The sequence below is a fragment of the Sebastes umbrosus genome, chromosome 17, assembly GCF_015220745.1.
Source record: "Sebastes umbrosus isolate fSebUmb1 chromosome 17, fSebUmb1.pri, whole genome shotgun sequence".
Taxonomy (NCBI): Eukaryota; Metazoa; Chordata; class Actinopteri; order Perciformes; family Sebastidae; genus Sebastes; species Sebastes umbrosus.
The window spans coordinates 2324111-2342219 of record NC_051285.1 but is presented as its reverse complement, the minus strand read 5'-3'; the positions used below and the strand labels follow the sequence as shown (position 1 = coordinate 2342219).

Below are 18109 nucleotides of genomic sequence, written 5' to 3'. Positions count from 1 at the left end.
ATTTCAGTGCAGAACAAAGAGCAGAACAAGGACTCTGAAACAAATGACTCCGTCACTTCTGATGTCATTCTGTCCTGTTTTCAACATGTACCAACCAAGTGTAAATACAGCGAGCTGTTTCATATGAGGGGATGTTTTTCTTCACCCTGTTGTCGCTTGATAACCATAAAGGTACCAGTTGTGGATCCTTGACATCAGCAATGGTCACGGGTTATAAAAGTGTGGAAAAACCGAGATTTGTGGGATTGAGAATTTCATTTTTTTTTATCATTGTTTTGTACCGTGATACGCAAAGGAGATCCTCACACATTCTATGCAAACAAATGGATATAGAACGCATTGCAATAATGAAATGATGATTATGTCAGTAAACGCTCTTAAATGTATTATACTTTCTGTACACAGTTTGTATTTATGAACTGAGAGATGCAATCTAAACTCTATCAATACAGTTAATTTAAAATGATTACTTACACCTGACGCAGCGACAAAATGTTTGCACTTTATAGTTGTTCCTGTTTTTCCCCTTCAAACACTCAGCAAACTTGAGAAAAATTAAGTTACAAATATTCACATGTAGTCAATGTGTGAAATTAAGGGATTAAAACAAGTTAGTTCTTAATAAAGATTGATTGAAATTATGGAGTCAGGCAATTAAAATGAAAGTAAATTAATTTTATATTAAGAAAAAAATGGTAAGATAAGTTAGGCATAGACAAGGTAGGATGTAAATAGTTGAATAAGTAGTTCTAAACCAGGGGTCAGCAACCTGCGTCTCTTTAGCTCCTCTCCAGTTTTGACATTGAAGTTTGTGAAGTGTGCGGTTATGCATTTGTGTTTAGAGTTTTGGAAAATTTAGCATAATATCCAGAAATGTGTCTTGGCAATCAAAAGAAACTGTAATGTGGATTCCCGGAAAGGAAAGGAAACGAAAGGGAAGGAAAAGGAAAGGAAAGGAAAAGGAAAGGAAACAAAAGGACTTTATAACTGAAAACTTTTAGCCTGTTTCTCCCCTTCGCTTTACTGTCATGATGACTCAGTTGTTTTTATTGGCAGAAAGACATCATGCCTCTATAGAAAAGGAAATGGGTGTGGTTTAATTTGCATACCCCACCTGTACCAGCTGCTCAACAGGCGTAACCATAGATAGCATCTACATCCGTCTCTTCCTCGTACACTAGTGCGCTGTACAACTGTTGTTCAAGATAACACTTCTCTAAAAGTCAGAGGAGAGTGAGCAGTGAACGTAAAGACTTTGTCTCCCAACCATGAAGGCCAGATACAACAGGAGAGGACATATGGAGAATGTCGTTTTTAATCAGCACATCAAGCTGAAAGATTTGAAAGAGAAAGCTCGACACTTGGAAAACCAATACATCCGCAAAGAAAACATCCCGCCACACCCTCAACCGGAGTTTCATGTGAGTCATGTGAGACACGACACAGACAAAGCTGGATTGCGGGGCATCAAGAGGGATCGCGGCTTCAAGAACCCGTTCGAACGCTCTCTGCTGTGGTGGAGTCTGGTTGTTGGACCTGATGAGATTAGGTCAGCTGAGAGGAGGCTCCTGGAGACCACCTACCCAGACCGGACGGAGGAGCAGGCCCAGAGGCAGCAGAGCTTCCTGGAGGAGTTTGCCACCTCTCCGGCCTTCAACAAGACCTCCAGGCTGGGCTCGTACCGCTTCACATTCCCCCTGAAGGAGCTGCTGACGGCCTACAGCGAGCAGGTACTGTACTGTACTGAGGGTCGGGTTGTACATGTAAACACAGTTTTATTGTCATACATTGAACACAGCACAGAACAGCACACAGTGAAATTTAGTGACCTCATTTAACCCGTCCTCAGTGGAGATCTGGGGCTCAGCCCTGAAATCTTGATAACCTTATTGACTCTGTTGCTACGGACGCTCTGAGGCGGATCAGTACTTCCACAGTAACGAGGTCTTTGAGGAGTTCATTTTCAATGTACCTCCATTAAAACCTCTTTTATTGTCTCCAGTTTTGCCAAGGCGCTCCGCCCGTCATGCGGGTGTTAAGGACCGTCCTGTACAAACTGGAAGTGATGTACGTTGTGGTGGTCAACAGTCCGGCCAATCAGAAGGAGTTCTCAGACTGTCCTTTGCTGACTGACGACGACCCAAACGCTGTCTGCACTTACAAGGATAGCCGCTTCATCTGGAGGGCTGAGGCCATGTGTGAGACACACAGGTAGGAACTAACCACAGATACTCAACTGTCCTACTGTTATTACAGACGCTTGAACTAACCACTTTGTCTCTGGTTTTTGTCAGCTATAAGTTGGTCCAGAGACCTGAAGAAAAGCAGATGGGAGCACAGCCTGTGGGGTATAACCCTCAGTTTTATGTGTGGGATCATGTCGCTGTCGCCCTGCATGTGAAGAATAAGGTACCTTCACTGCTCGTTGTTCTCACTCTTTACAGACAGCCCCATCCTCTTTTTAGTCTTCGTTATCGTTAACGAATTTGCGTTGTTAACTTTGACAACCTAGTTACGTCTAATTCCGACATCTCTGACATGACATGAAGATGTTATCAGAGCCAGTGATGGAGTACACAATGCAGTCACTGCAGCACAGAAGTAGAGATTCATTCATTTCAGACTGAATTCTACTGTCAGGACATTCAGTATTTTATATCAATAATAGTGATCTGAGTAAGTAAACCTGCAGTCGTTCTGCTCCTCATCTTCTTCTGTTCTTTTCTCTGTTTTAGGTGCTGAACTTTGATCCCATCCGACTGAGAGAGAACCTCAAGTTCTGCCGTGCAGAAAAGCCTGGATTGATACGTGGTGTCAGATTTGAAGACTTCTCACAAGCTGAAGAAAATGTTAAAGGATTGTGGCCTGACGATCCCGCACCACTGGAGAAGGATGAATAAATGAATTAATTTTTAAAATTCTAAAAATAATTTATTTTAAATTATAATTATAAATTATTTTTTATTTATTTATTTTCCTGCTCTATGTGGATGCACACGATGCCATTATTTATATTTTATTTTAATTATAATGTTTGTTTGACGAACTGCAGAGGTGTGGACTCGAGTCCTCATTATTTAAAATTATTAAATCATAATACAGGAAGGTGTGAATTTTGTAATCAAGAAGAAACATTAGAACACGTTGTGCTTTACTGTCTATTGAATCTGGATGAAATAAAGTTGGGATATGATTTACGTGATCTCTTACAAAGAAGTTCTGGTTATTTTTTTGTTCCAATATCTCAGGAGGTCAAATTTGATGGAGAATATGACTCTATTTGTGTGTGTGTGTGTGTGTGTGTGTGTGTGTGTGTGTGTGTATATATAGAGATATTTATAGAAAAACATGTTTATGTATTGGACTGTATGGTGCGTTACCGACACCAACTGGTCTGGAGTGTGGATCAGGATTCTGATTACTCACTAGTTTTACTCCTAAAGAAAATTAAAAAAAATAATAATTAAAAAAAATAAATAAATAATAATAATAATAATAATAATCTATTATTATTATTATTATTTATTTTTTTAATTAATATTATTTTAATTTAAAAAATAAATAATAATAATATACATATATTATTATTATTTATTTTTTTAATTATTATTATTTTAATTTTTTTTAGGAGTAAAACTAGAAAAAAATAAATAATAATAATAATAATCATAATATATATATATATATATATATTATGATTATTATTATTTATTTTTTTAATTATTATTATTTTAATTTTCTTTAGGAGTAAAACTAAATATATATATATATATATTATTATTATTATTATTAATTTTTTTAATTATTATTATTTCAATTTTCTTTAGGAGTAAAACTATATATATATATATATATTATTATTATTAATTTTTTTAATTATTATTATTTTAATTTAAAAAATAAATAATAATAATAATAATAATAATAATATATATATGATTATTATTATTTATTTTTTTAATTATTATTATTTTAATTTTCTTTAGGAGTAAAACTAAATATATATATATATATATGTATATATACATATATATATATATATATATATATATATATTATTATTATTATTATTAATTTTTTTAATTATTATTATTTCAATTTTCTTTAGGAGTAAAACTTGTGAGTAATCAGAATCCTGATCCACATTCCAGACAAGTTGGTGTCGGTAACGCACCATACAGTCCAATACATAAACATGTTTTTCATTACAAAAAAAATTCAGCAAATATAGTATAGTATACAGTGTAAAAATAATTTAAAAAACAAAATGAATAAATTGTGCAACAAATAAAATGTAAGGAAAGGAAAAGATGAATACAAATTAAAAAAAAAAAAATTGAAATCTGTTAAACAATTCAAATAAATTTTATTTTATTTTTGAGTTTTAAGTTTTCAAACATAGTCAAATATATTTTAATATCCGTATCTTTAAAAGTATAAAAGGAGGGTATTCTGTTAAGCCATTTTATGTACATAATATATTGCTAAGATATTAATCAAATTAATTATGTAAATTTCATCTGCCCGAAAAACTGGGATTGTTAAAAGTTAGTAATATCTAAAAAAATACAGAATAAATAATACAGAAAGAAAGAAGATGGAGGATGGCGACAGCCAAAAAAAAAACAAGTTGGCAACAGACAAAAACCAAGACGGCGACGACCAAAACGGCAAACTCGCAGCTTCAAAAGCGTAGTCTACAAACCAATGGGTGACGTCACGGTGACTACGTCAACTTCTATGTACAGTCTTTGGCAAAAATGTGTTCGAATGGTGTCGACGTGCATTGTTCCTGAGTGCACATGTTTATGGAGTGAGATATCATCGGTTGCCATGTTATTAATTGAGTATATTGTTTTATGCTAAATGCTGTACCTGTGAGGGTTTCTGGACAATATCTGTCATTGTTTTGTGTTGTTGACTGATTTACAATAATAAATATATACATACATTTACATAAAGCAGCATATTTGTCCACTCCCATGTTAATAAGAGGATTAAATACTTGACAAATCTCCCTTTAAGGTACATGAACAGATAAAAAAAATGTGTGATTAATCAGGATTAAATATTTTAATTGATTGACAGCCCTAATCAGCGATCAAAATGTTTATTTCCTGGATAGTCGACAATGGGTCCTGAAAGGCCTCTCCTATGACACATCTGATAATATCACCAGTTAGTCTTGCAGCTGTTTGGCCTCTTTATCTCAAAGTCCAGTCCGCCCCTATGTGCACACACACAGGTTTCATTTCCACATACTCTAGTGGTCTGTACAGCTGTTGCTCAAAATATCACTTCTCTAAAAGTCAGAGGAGAGTGAGCAGTGAAAGTAAAGACTTTGTCTTCCAACCATGAGGTCCAGAACAAACAGGAGAGGCTACAGGGAGAATGTAGTGGATAATCAGCACCTGAAGCTGAACGATTTGAAAGAGGAAGCTCGACACTTGGAAAACCAATACCTCGTCAGAGAAAACATCCCGCCATACCCTCACCCGGAGTTTCATGTGAGTCATGTGAGACACGACACAGACGAAGCTGGATTGTGGGGCATCAGGGGGGATCGCGGCTTCAAGAACCCGGGCCGAGGCAATCTGCTGTGGTGGAGTTCGGTTGTGGGACCTGATGAGATTAGGTCAGCTGAGAGGAGGCTCCTGGAGACCACCTACCCAGACCGGACGGAGGAGCAGGCCCAGAGGCAGCAGAGCTTCCTGGAGGAGTTTGCCACCTCTCCGGCCCTCAAGAAGACCTCCAGGCTGGGCTCGTACCGCTTCACATTCCCCCTGAAGGAGCTGCTGACGGCCTACAGCCAGCAGGTACTGTACTGTACTGAGGGTCAGGTTGTACATGTAAACACAATTTTATTGTCATACATTGTACACAGCACAGAACAGCACACTGCAGCTCTAGCCCTTTAGGTGCCCTTGGTGAAATTCGGATTCGAAAACCTCTTTTATTATCTCCAGTTTTGCCAAGGCGCTCCGCCCGTCTTGCGGGTGTTAGAGACCGTCCTGTACAAACAGGAAGTGATGTACGTTGTGGTGGTCCACAGTCCAGCCAATCAGGAGGAGTTCTCAGACTCTCCTTTGCTGACTGACGACGACCCAAACGCTGTCTGCACTTACAAGGATGGCTGCTTCATCTGGAGGGCTGAGGCCATGTGTGGGACACACAGGTAGGAACTAACCACAGACACTCAACTGTCCTACTGTTATTACAGACACTTGAACTAACCACAGACACTCAACTGTCCTACTGTTATTACAGACACTTGAACTCACCACCTTGTCTCTGTATTTGTCAGCTGTGAGTTGGTCCAGATACCTGAAATAAAGCAGATGGAAGCAGAGCCTGTGTGGTTTAACCCTCAGTATTATGTGTGGGATCATGTCGCTGTCGCCCTGCATGTGGATGATGAGGTACCTCCACTGATCGTTGTTCTCACTCTTTGCAGACTCTTTTTTTGTCCGTCACCATCTTGGTGTCATCTTCTTCTGTTCTTTTTTCTGTTTTAGGAGCTGAACTTTGATCCCATCCGACTGAGAGAGAGCCTCAAGTTCTGCCGTGCAGAAAAGCCTGGACTGATGCATGGTGTCACATTTGAGGATTTCCCTCAAGCTGAAGAAAATGTTAAAGGATTGTGGCCTGACGATCTCACACCACTGGAGGAAGATGAATAGATAAATGAATTAAGTGTGATGTAAAACAGAAAAATCTGAGTTTGTGAAGGGATGAGGATAATAGTTCTGTCAGCCGCATTGCACCCGAGCAAGGCCAAAGAGTATAAACCAGGGGTCAGCAACCTTTACTATCAAAAGAGACATTTTAGGCCCAAAAAAAAAAACGGTCTGGAGCCGCAAAATATTTGATCATTGTGATGAAGGTAACACAGTTTATAGTCTAAGTATATAGTTGTTATGCTCCCCCTCCTTCTGATCATGCTGATCCTGTCATGCCTAATCTTGGTCTGTGTCCTTCTCTCCAGGTGTGGCAGCTCCTGCTTGATTGGAGTCAACAAAGAGGGGGATGGGATTTTGGATCAGCCTCTCTTCCACTCTGGCCTGGCAGCAGCAGCAGCAGCAACACAGCAGCAGCAGCAACACAGCAGCAACACAGCAACAGCAGCAACAGCAGCAGCAATGGTATATTGACCACTTGTAGTTTTGTTTTCTTTATCTTTTCTGGTGAGTCCGGTGGTTTAGTTTTCGGTGTTTTGTTTCTGTTTCTTAGGGTTTAGTTGGGATTATGTTGTTCAGGGGAAGCACCCGGTTCCGCCGGCTCTGTAAGAGCCGGGCTGAGGTGGCTTCCCCTCTTTTGTTACTTTTTGCCGGCTCACCAGTTCATTAGTTAAGGGTAAAACTTTAGGGGTTGATTTGAAGTTTTTACTTAACTTAGCTCTTTTGTTATTTATTGGTCTATATATGTGTTGCTCCTAAAAATAAAAACTTGTATATCTTGTGAAACTCTTGATTCTTGTTATTATGTTCGAACTCGTCTACGAGCTTTCTTCGGGGTCGTAACAATAGTATATAAGTCTAATGCAGTGAGGGCCAAAGAGACAATGTACTACGGAGTATTAGGGCCACATTGAGGGAAAAAACATCTGAGATTTACACAATAAAGTCAGAATATTACGAGAAAAAAGTCGTAATATTATGAAAATAAAGTCATAACTTTACGAGAAAGAAGCTGTAATATGATGAGAAAAAAAGTAATAATATTATGAGAATAAAGTCATAACTTTACTAGAACAAAAAGAAAATAACACGTAAAATTACTACTTTATAATATTATGACTTTATTCCCATAATAATACAACTTTTTTCTCTTAAACGTATGACTTTTTGTTTTACTTTTGTACAGCACTTTGTAGGCGAATGTTTTACTGGCGTCATTATGGTAATCAACTGGATTACAGTCCAAAATGGCGGCGGAGGCGTAGCTCTGCTGCTGGGCGCTGGTTGGCGTTGCAATGGAACGTATAATTGACTTTCACTTCTTAACAATATAAGTTCTTTGGCCCATGCCTGCAACTTTTCTTATAGGTCTTTTCATTGCCATTCTGTTGCCAGGGCAACAACTTTGGTCCAAGTTTACTTCCTGTCAGCTACTGCATTAACAAAGGGGCCCATTTAGACTGTTTATGTTGTCAAGTTTGTAAAGATCTGTGTTTGTGTTTGTGTGTGACAGTATGTGGACCCACTGTGAGGTTTAGAGTCTAGTTAAAATGGCAACTTCGGTATTTTTTTCAATCTGGACCATATTTTCTCATTTGTGTGTCTCTTTAATTGACTAATGCAGACAACAATGTTTGAAATTGCTCCAGTATTGAGGGAGTACGCTGCAGACGAACGACAGCCGCTAAATGGGCTGCAATGTAATCGCTCAGGGACAATTCCTCACCCTCAATTTACGTCCACTAAAAGTGCTTGTTTTTGCCGCTGACAGGCTCAGATTGTTACGCTGCCTGACAACATTATTATGGAAAGAACCCTATAGAGAAAAATCTTACCTTTCGCTCTCTGTTGGTCATTGTGTCATGTGACCTGTTGCCAGTGTTACACCGAAATCTGTGATTAGAGAGAGCCGGCAACATGTGTGGTCGTCAGAAAATGCGACCCCATCTTTTGTTTTTCTTAAAAACCATTTATGTTTATTTTAACAATTTAGTTTTACGTGTTTTCTGTCACGTATTTGTCTCATTGATTACACAGGTAGAGTTACATTACACGGTGTAAAGCCGGAAGACAACGGTGGAAATGTGAGTCAGAGTTGGAGAGAGGAGTGCCTCGGGACACCGGTGTTTCAGGGTTTATTGTGTTGGAGTACAGACAGCGTATCTTAGTGATATCTAAAAGATTTTAAATGTTTATGGCTAAATATTTGACTGATTTTGACAATGTGAATGGTACGCAAGATTTCAGATCAAGACTTCACTTTTCTTCAAAATCTGTATTGTCATTAAACTGTATTATTGTTGTTCTTACTGCAGCCAGGCAGCGATCATCCTTCTTCCTCTGCTGCTTGTGTTATTACACCATTCAGTTGCATAAACAAGGATATAAACGTGAGCCAAATTGGCAGAAAAAAAATGATAAAACTGCACATCTCGCACTCCTTCCATGCTGAAACTGGCAGCAGGCGTCACAGAAGAAACCACAACCAGCCAATCTTCTCCCCTTTTTGTCTTTTTCTTTAAAACCATTGTGGTCAGTGATTTTAGTTTATGCTGACACAGAGCTTTGTGTGATGTCGGTATTTTCCTCCCTCTGCGCGCTCTGGTGCCAAACATTTTCTTTCTTCTGCTTCGGGCTGCGTACTCGCTGGTTCTGATCAAAACCTATTCCATTTTGTTGTTTTTTTTACTCACCCAGAATACACTGGAAGGAATCACATGAATCATCTACAATGGCTGCACAGTAGTTGTATTCTCACAAGGGAACAATAGTCACATTCATGCATGACTAAATAACAAGCAGACGATGTGAAGAGGGCGAACGTCTATTAAAAGGGCATTGTTGCAGCTAATGTTTCATTCACAGCCACTTTATGAACTGTGAAGGACGTCTTTGTCCCGAATCTCTGTGAATTTCTGATTATAGTGCGTGTATGCATGCATTCTTCCAGAAAGGTCAAAGTCAACTGATCCTGGAGCAGTTTAGTAAAGACACACTTTTGTTGTAGTTGGATTACTGAGGATTCTCAGCCTCTTTTTACTCCTAGTTTTGGTTGTACCTGTATCAAACTGTTAATTTAGTTAACGTTGCACCTTTAGTCAGTGGCATTGCCTGAGCACATTCAGGTCTGGACTCTCTAAACTTTGTTTGTTGACATGATGAAGAGCCTTTTAAGCAAAAGGGGCTCTAAACAGCAGGCGGTGTGCAGTTCAAGCTGTGAACTAATTAGCTGTTCGGTGATTGAAAGCCGGCGTACAGGCGCCGGTCTTCCTGTACGCCAGAGAGAAAGATGCAGTTTTGGAATCACATTGCAGTTGTTTGGCAACAAGAACAGTGGATTAGGCCGCATAAAGCTGTTTTAATGGTCCTATTATGCCCTTTAAACACACGGACTGTGGTATTTTTTGGAGAAAAGGAGCCACAGAACTATGCAGGGCTAATTAGTGATGTGTTTTGTGTTTGGTTGTGTAATCGTAATGAAAGCTGTGGTTCACATTGGACTAAGAAAATAACGACAAAGATTTGTTTTGCAGTGAGTCTTATGTAACAAACTAACCCTTCCTCAGTCTCCTCAACATGATTAATTCACCAAACTTTGGAGATTTTTTGATGTATTACAAAATTACAAAACATGAATTAAAGTTGAAGTAGGCGAGATTGGAGCAAATAGGATTTAAAAAAAGTTATTTTTATAAAACGGTCGCTATATCGTGACAGTAGTGCATGAAACAGGTAACCTGAAAAAAATCATGTTCCTCTGTGTCCTCTGGTGCTCCTAACAGCATCTGTAAGATTTCACAGACCGGAGGAAAACAAGCAGTAAGAGCTGATCTGAGGTCTGCTGTCCAGCTGCCGTCTATGAGAGCCGGCTGTCAATCACTCTGAACTCCGACCAAACGGTCAAACTAGGCAGCGCTGATCAAATATGAATCAATATTCTGTTACGTTAATGTCTATTTCTCTCCTCAGATGTTCTCAGAATCATCTTGTAGTGCACGGTTTAGCTGGAAAATGAGAACGTTTGTGACGCCGCCACTATTGTGAAATCTAGTGAAGGAACGCTCTTTCAATGAAATGACCTGTGATTTGTCAAAGTCTCCCGTCACGGGCTAGATGTTCTAAAGCCTGAAAACAGAGCCATGAGGAGGAGCAGAAGTCTAGTTATCTCTCAGAACACTTGAATCACAATATGCTGAAAGGTTATGATGGAATTGTTGCCCAATGATGCCAAAAATATACTGACTACTGCAGCTTTAAAGGATATTGATCTTCTATATTGTTCTTAAACAAACATAATATTATGTTATTCACCTTGTCATATTGCTTTATTACTAATGCAATACAAGCTGGATGTATTGCTGTGACGCCGTCCGCACCCGTTGCCGACGTCGGCTACTTTTTAATTTGCCAGAACGTGTCATAATGACAAATGCCGGTCCAACCGGTTGGCATAAAATCAAACCGGTGTACGCTCATACACCGGAGCAGACCGGAAATTGCCCCAACTCTGGTTCCAACTGAAGACATAAATCTTTAAAACGCCTCACAGATATATCATTTTTGATAGTGGCTTGGTAATTTTCTACAACAGCTGGTTGTTTTTTAAAGGATTTGTTTTAATTTTTTTGTCGGATTTGATGATAATGAGAAAAATATTTAATATTTATCACCTTATCCTTTAATACTCCTTACTTTTTAATGATTATTTCCCAAAATTGAACAATTTTGGAAGCAAAAGACTTGATGAGGCCAAGATTTGAGATGGTTTTTTTTGTAACTGTCAGTGTGTTAGTTGCTTGCTATCATTTTGTTGTAGTTCAGTATTCTCAGATCCTTATGTTTGCATGTTTTATACCAAATCAAACTTATAGCTGAATGCAAAACAAGTTGTCTGTAAATTGTTATCTGATTTACTCAGCGTTCCCTGAAATACACAGCACCCTCTGCTTTCTCGTTCCCTTAACGACTAAAATATTACAGTGATTAAAATAGTTTTATGTCACCGTAAAACCAACCTTTTGAAATGTAACCATGACCATTCTTCAGAGGGAAGAACCCACACTGAGTGAGGACTGTAAACTTTTTAATTATGGGCTGATATTCAGGAAGCCTCGGTGCTCTGTTGGGCTGTAAAGAGAAACAAAAGATATAAAGGGAGAGAAAAACGAGTGGGTGAGAGTGTGAGGGTGAGAATGTGAGACCGCCGGGAGCCGTAAGACTGATGATATCCACCGAGGCTTCCTGCCTTGTTGGGATGTAAACAGAGAGGGACAAAAGGAGCCTTTTAATATCAACTGACATTAGCATGCGGCTCATATCAACACTGCGTACTGACATTAAAATATGTCTCTAGGAAAACAAAATGAAATCAGATTTCTCATTCCCTCATAAAATGCAGCTTGTAACACACGCGTCTCTTTGCATCATAACAAATGGATCCATGAAAACTGACAGTAAAGACATTGAACTTTTGCGACATGAACAAATATCATAATTCATTGTGTGTGCTTGCTGTTTGAATCCAAACTTAATTTAGCATTATGGGTTGTTATACAGTATGAAGCCATTTTATCCAGACTTTGAGTCTTAATTAGATAAATAAACCAAATACATGAGGCATTGTTCAATAGTGATCAGAATTAAAGAGAGTCAGCACACACAAATGCACACACTAAACAACAAGTAACTACACCTAACTAGTTAACTAACTAGAAAGACAAACTGACAGACGGATAAATTATCAGTTTGCCGCTGCTCAGATGTAAACGAGCATGAGTGCACCTGCGCAAGCTTGGAGGATGACGTATGACTTGCAGCTTCTACTATAGTCATACGTCATATTCCTATTTTAGCAACAACTTTCTTTTAACTTTGATCACAAAATTATATGTCAAAACAAATCCCATAATAACCTTTCAGCATATTGTAATTTAAGTGTTCTGAGAGAGACTTCTGCAGGTTTACTTCAGGTTACTTGTTTCATTTTCCTCAATCCTCATTCATCACACAACACAATAGAGTGCACAACTACGTCAGCGTTTTGCTCTGACTTTTCAAAGCTCTGTAAGAATACTTTCTGCTTTACTTCCAGACAGCTTTCCAGACAGAACAGTCTTGACCATTTTGGTGCAGGAGTATAAAAGTGTCCGATCAATGACGACCTGGATGTCTCCAGCACCTGTGACAGACAAGGACAGAGTAAAGCTTGTAGATCATAACCATCACTTAAGCTTTGCCAACACCAGCTTGTATCAGTTCAGAGAGTTGTGGGAGGGAAAAAAAAACATTTAATGTGCTTTTAGAAACTCTCATTCACTGTGCTCTTTGACTGACAGCTAATAAAGCATCAGGAAAGAGACATTCACCTTCAGGTTTCTACAAGGTCAAAGCTTTCAAACTATCTGTGAACAGTCAGCTCAGGAGCAATATAAATAGATCACTTCACTTTTATTCACTTGTTGCAGAAGTCATTACGCTGTCAGCTCTGATTGAAGAGATGTTCCTGTCCTGTAATATTGTTTGATAGGTATTATATCTTGATATTTAGATGTGTTTTGTTGTTCCATGACGTCTTTAAAGCAAAACCACACAGTTATTGTGCATTGTGGATTTCTTTTCTTTCACACAGCCATTCACAGATTCATTCTTACTTACAATGAACACATGTAGTACCTGTGGCTCCTGATTCTTTCAAAACAAAACAAGGCAAAAGTAGAAACGCAGAAAAAGAAACTGCTAATGGAACTCAGTGAACAGCAAACAGGAGACGTAAAGCCCATTTAATGGAGCAATTTTCATTGAAAAGAGACGATTTTGTCTGTCTTCTTTTTGTTAGACATCGCTGGAATTAAGCCTTTTCTCATCTGAATGGCACTTTTCTTTCTTTTCTACAAGAGCTGACTGAGCCATTAATGTGACGTCTCCATCTTGTACTGTTTGTTGGTGCCAGTTGTTCAATATTCAGTGCAGATAAATCTTCTAAATGTTTCTTCATCATGTTAAAGCTCTTAGCGTCTTGTCACACTGTTGAAGAAAACGGCATCTGATTCACTTGTATTTATTGAATTGACTTCCATCTTATTATACTCAAATCAAAGCACACTGAAAAACTTGTCAAGCTCCACTAAGAGAAATATGTTTCAGACTGATACGTGTAGTTTTACATTTCACTGCAGCAATTCAAGTGATGAAATATTTCATTGACTCTTGCGGGATGATTGTGTTTCCTGTCGGCTGCGTCACCAGTTTGATCTGGAGCTGGGAGGGAGGCAGTGTCATGCTCAAGGACACTTCAGCAGTGCAGACTGAGATTACTGCTGCCTTTTGCATATAGGTAGGAGTACACTAGATTTCTAAATTATGCAACACAAAAACCCGGCCCATTGTTGCCAACTCTTTTCCAATGAAAGTAGCTAGCAGCACTAGCTCCAAAAGTTGCAAATAGGGATGCACCGATATGAATGCAGAATCTGTGGGCAACAGGACACGATTTTGGGTATCCCTAGCGGTCTGGTTTCCGTTTGTAGTCTTTGAGCAGTTGAATTGACCAATCAACGTTTGAGCGAGCTTGGGTTGCATGCAGGTAAACAGTCCGTGTGGAGAGCAAAAGAAGGAGAAAGCATTCGCCCAAATGCAATATCGGAACCCATTGTCAATTTATCTTTTTAATAGCTAAAAAATAAACTAATAACTGAGTGTAAACTTGTGAAACAATCCGGTTGTAGACGTCGTCTCTCAACTCCAACTAAATTTTTTTGTATCTCAAGCTGCTAATCGGACTGTAAACAATGACCGGCACACGAGAGAGGAAGTCTTGGTCCGGATATCCGCTGGCTACATCGGAGCCCGTGAAATATTTGCCGTTGCCCACAGAGGCTAAATCGTCGTCAGACCGATAGCCGATGGGTTACGAGATTGAAAAGCATCTACTGCCAGTTGCACCACTTGCATGAAAGTCTGATGATCTGGGGTGTAAAGTTGCAACATGGCTACTTGAACCGCTACGAAAGAAAGTCGGCAAAAGCTGTTGTTGTTGCCTTTTATTGATTTTCTAGTTCCTGAAAAAGTCAAGAACGATATAGCTTTGTGCAACAGATGAATTTAGACGCGTATCTGAAGTCTGACTAGTAGTTAGATATTAGCCGAAGTCAGGAAATGAGGTATGAGTTGTGTGAGCTGGCATATCATAATATGGTCTAAATACAGAGGTTTAATTAACCAGAATAACTGAAGACACTTGTGAGGGTGAGCTGGGCCTTTAAGTGAAAGGCTGCATAGTCTCAGACTAGTTTTCCTATACACGTCAATGTGTATCTGACAGTGTGCTTGTGTGCGAACGCCCGAGTGTGTTGTCGGCGCCTCAAACTGACAGCTGAACTATCCACCCAGCTTTAATTGAGTTCACGCACACACTAGGTCGCTCTGGGGAGGGAGAAAAAGAATAACAGAGAAAAGAAAAACACCCTTCACGCCATAATTTGTTTCCCCGTGTCGCCTCCTGACACCGCGAAGATTGAGGCAGAATATTAGCGAGAGATTACGTCGAATTTTAGAGAAGTTGTTTTTGCCCGTGTCGAGCGCTCGGACTGACAGACGAGGACGAGCTGTTTGAGTGTTTATCAGCCGCTGTCGTGGAGCTCCGGAGGGACTCTTGATGCAGACAGCCACGTTTGTTTTGGAGGGAAGAATCTTCTGGGACAGAGTGGACAGAGACTGAGGGGAGGAGGGGGGGAGACAATCTGCTGATGAAATTAGACAGATGTATGAATGGATGATGGACCAGAGAGGAGCAGGACAAGATTATTAATTAGCGGGTGAGACAGGGGAAAGAGGAAGGGAGGGAATGAGAGAGTGAATGAGCGAGAGGAGGGTATGGGGTGAGTGAAGGAGTGAGGGAGGGAGGAAGGAGGGAGGGACAGCGGAGGGATGGAGTGGGTAGGGGGGATATGAAGGTAGGGAATGAGTCAAAAACTGGTGAGTGAGTGAGTGAGTGAGTGAAGGGGACAGGAAATGAGTGAGTGAGTGAGGGAAGGAGTGTAGGAATGAGCAAGGGAGTAAGGGATGGGGGAAATGGGGAAGAGGGTAAGGGGTAAGAGAGCGTGGTAGAATGGGGGATTGAGTGAGTGAAGGAAGGAGGTAGGGATTCACTGATACCGATACCAGTATCGGGTATCGGGTCCGATACTGTGCTCATGTACTCGTACTCGCAAAACGTCTCCGATACAACGGCACCGATACAACTTTAACGGCAGCGTGACGTTAACCTCTCGTCACCATCTTTCGGCTCCCATCGCACTCGCTCACGCTCCACCTCCCCAACGGTGCAGGCGAGACGTTCCGGTGGTGCGTCTGACCCCGCGGGACCGGGTTCCCACCTCAGCCGGCATGCACCGTCCCTCGCTTTCATTGCACCACAGGGTTTTGCTTGCACCCTCTGACTCGCGCGTGCGTTAGACTCGTTGGTCCGTGTTTCAAGACGGGTCAGGTGGGTTGCAGACATCGCCGCAGACCCCTGGCGCCTTTTACGTCACAACGCGGTTGGGGCACACTACGGACAGTCCGCCACAGTGACACTTTGTCCACGGCCACGGGAAGCACCTTCGCCCCGAGCCTTTCCAAGCCGACCTAGAGCCGGTCGCGGTGCACCGCCTCGTATGCGGGACTCCCCAGCCTGCCGTGTGTCGCTCACACCCTCCAGCTGGCTGTTAACGAGGGTATTTTAACACAGAGAAGTACTCGTATCGGTACTCGTATCGGCGAGTACCCAAATGTAAGTACTATACTCGGTCTGAAAGAAAGTGGTATCGGTGCATCCCTAGAAGGTGTTGGTGAGTGAGTCTGTGAGAGTGAGGGATGGATGGTGAGTGAGTGAAGAAGGGAGGGTGTTTGAGTGAGTTATTGGGAGGGGGAGGTGAAATGGAGTGAGTTAGGAAGCGAGTGAAGAAGGGAGTAAATGAGGGAGGGAATGAATGGTTAATTGAACATAACCTTTGTAAGCGTTGTGTGATCTGTTACATGTCAGAAATCAAGTGAAATTGAAACTACAGTAGGAATCTGAGAGTATTTCAACTGTAAACACTGATGACCTCTGAAAAAGGTGTCACTCTTCAAGTTCTTGTTGGTTTCCTCTGGAGAAATATAGTTTCAAATCGTAATGTTGATCCCTTTGAGCCGTCATGCGGACGACAGATCATCTGGATCACAGTAGATTCACAGATATGAGTCGGAGAGCGTTCTCTCTCTCTCTCTGTGCAGTGTTGGAGGAGGATGGATGTGCTTTAGGAGGTGAATTGTTTGTTTGTCCCAGTAGGATACGCAGTGAGAGAAATTCACAATTACACTGTGAGTTGCACGCTGACTGAAGTGTCTTTGAGTTTGTTTTAAACAAAAAAAAATCATCTCACACAGACGCAACCAAACATCATTTTACTCCATCTCTCTGGGTGATCCTACTCCAGCCTCTATGGACTTTCTACCAGCTGCATTTATTCTCCTCTCACACCGTCCTTGCTCTTCACAATAATTACAAATAGACACATAACATCATTTTCTCCCAGCAGGCAATGCGCATTACAGCGGCAGATTAAATTTTAAAGCAGAACACGTATGCTTGTGGTATTATTTTTTTCCTCATTTAATATTTTCGCTTTTGGTCGGCAGCAGTTCTTTTTATCAGCTGCATTTGGTGAAAGCAGAAAATGAATATGTCTTTCAATTTACTGTGTCATTTTGTACCATGTAGCAAAAGAACTCAGGACAAACTTCACATTTGATTTAGTATTATTTTTTTTTCTGTTAAAGTGGCATTTTAAATCCAGGACTAGTGGAAAAGGCAATAACGAGCACCTGCTTTATTGTGCACAAGAATGAGCCTTTGGGGAGGTTGGACGGGCTACCTACCTACCTGCCTACCTACCTACTCGCCTATCTACCTACCTACCTGCCTACCTACCTACCTGCCTACCTACCTGCCTACCTACCTGCCTGCATGCACTCATTGCGTGTCACCGGAGTCTTCCACAAGCTGCTCGCTTCACAGATGTGGAAGTGGAAACCGCTTATAGTGAACACGTCTGTCTGGGTCAAGTTGATCACTATATGCAGATTATTATTACGACCAAACTGCGTCTCTATTCACAAGCTTGCTGTTAATTCTTCCCTCACTAGGGGTGAGACATTGCCGGTTTTGGCCGGCTCTGCAGCGCAAGCGTCCATGCAGAATGGCGCTCCTCGTTCTCTCACACGGTAGCGGCGTGGAGGGAGACGGGTGCCGGTTTGCATTTGTGCCAGAGAGCCGGTTAAGGATCAGCAGAGTTTCACTTTGTGTGCATTACATGACCAGGCATTGTCAATCGACTCTACGAGGGCTACGGATGCACCGATACCACTTTTTTTCAGACCGAGTACAAGTACTTACATTTGGGTACTCACCG

At 40.7% G+C, this 18109-nt stretch overlaps 2 protein-coding genes across 5 annotated transcripts; both read left to right on the top strand.

The window, feature by feature from the left end:
* The first annotated feature begins 1243 nt into the window (after positions 1 to 1243).
* LOC119476189 lies at positions 1244 to 3209 on the top strand. Of its 2 annotated transcripts, XM_037749428.1 has the most exons (5): positions 1244 to 1730; positions 2003 to 2211; positions 2295 to 2409; positions 2736 to 2917; positions 2966 to 3209. In XM_037749428.1, the coding sequence occupies exons 1-4, from the start codon at positions 1269 to 1271 to the stop codon at positions 2898 to 2900; spliced, it is 951 nt and encodes a 316-aa protein (XP_037605356.1). In that variant the 5' UTR covers positions 1244 to 1268; the 3' UTR covers positions 2901 to 2917; positions 2966 to 3209. The 2 variants fall into 2 exon arrangements, with proteins under 2 accessions (XP_037605356.1, XP_037605355.1); XM_037749427.1 differs by having other exon boundaries at positions 2736 to 3209.
* Positions 3210 to 5279: 2070 nt separating this feature from the next.
* On the top strand, positions 5280 to 17491 carry LOC119476190. 3 transcript variants are annotated; one of them, XR_005203968.1, is made up of 6 exons: positions 5280 to 5816; positions 5967 to 6175; positions 6305 to 6419; positions 6516 to 6743; positions 10828 to 10837; positions 17478 to 17491. XR_005203968.1 is itself a non-coding variant. In XM_037749429.1 (4 exons), the coding sequence occupies exons 1-4, from the start codon at positions 5355 to 5357 to the stop codon at positions 6678 to 6680; spliced, it is 951 nt and encodes a 316-aa protein (XP_037605357.1). In that variant the 5' UTR covers positions 5280 to 5354; the 3' UTR covers positions 6681 to 6878. The 3 variants fall into 3 exon arrangements, 2 of the variants coding, with proteins under 2 accessions (XP_037605357.1, XP_037605358.1); XM_037749429.1 differs by lacking the exons at positions 10828 to 10837; positions 17478 to 17491 and having other exon boundaries at positions 6516 to 6878; XM_037749430.1 differs by lacking the exons at positions 10828 to 10837; positions 17478 to 17491 and having other exon boundaries at positions 6305 to 6423; positions 6507 to 6681.
* Positions 17492 to 18109: the final 618 nt, after the last annotated feature.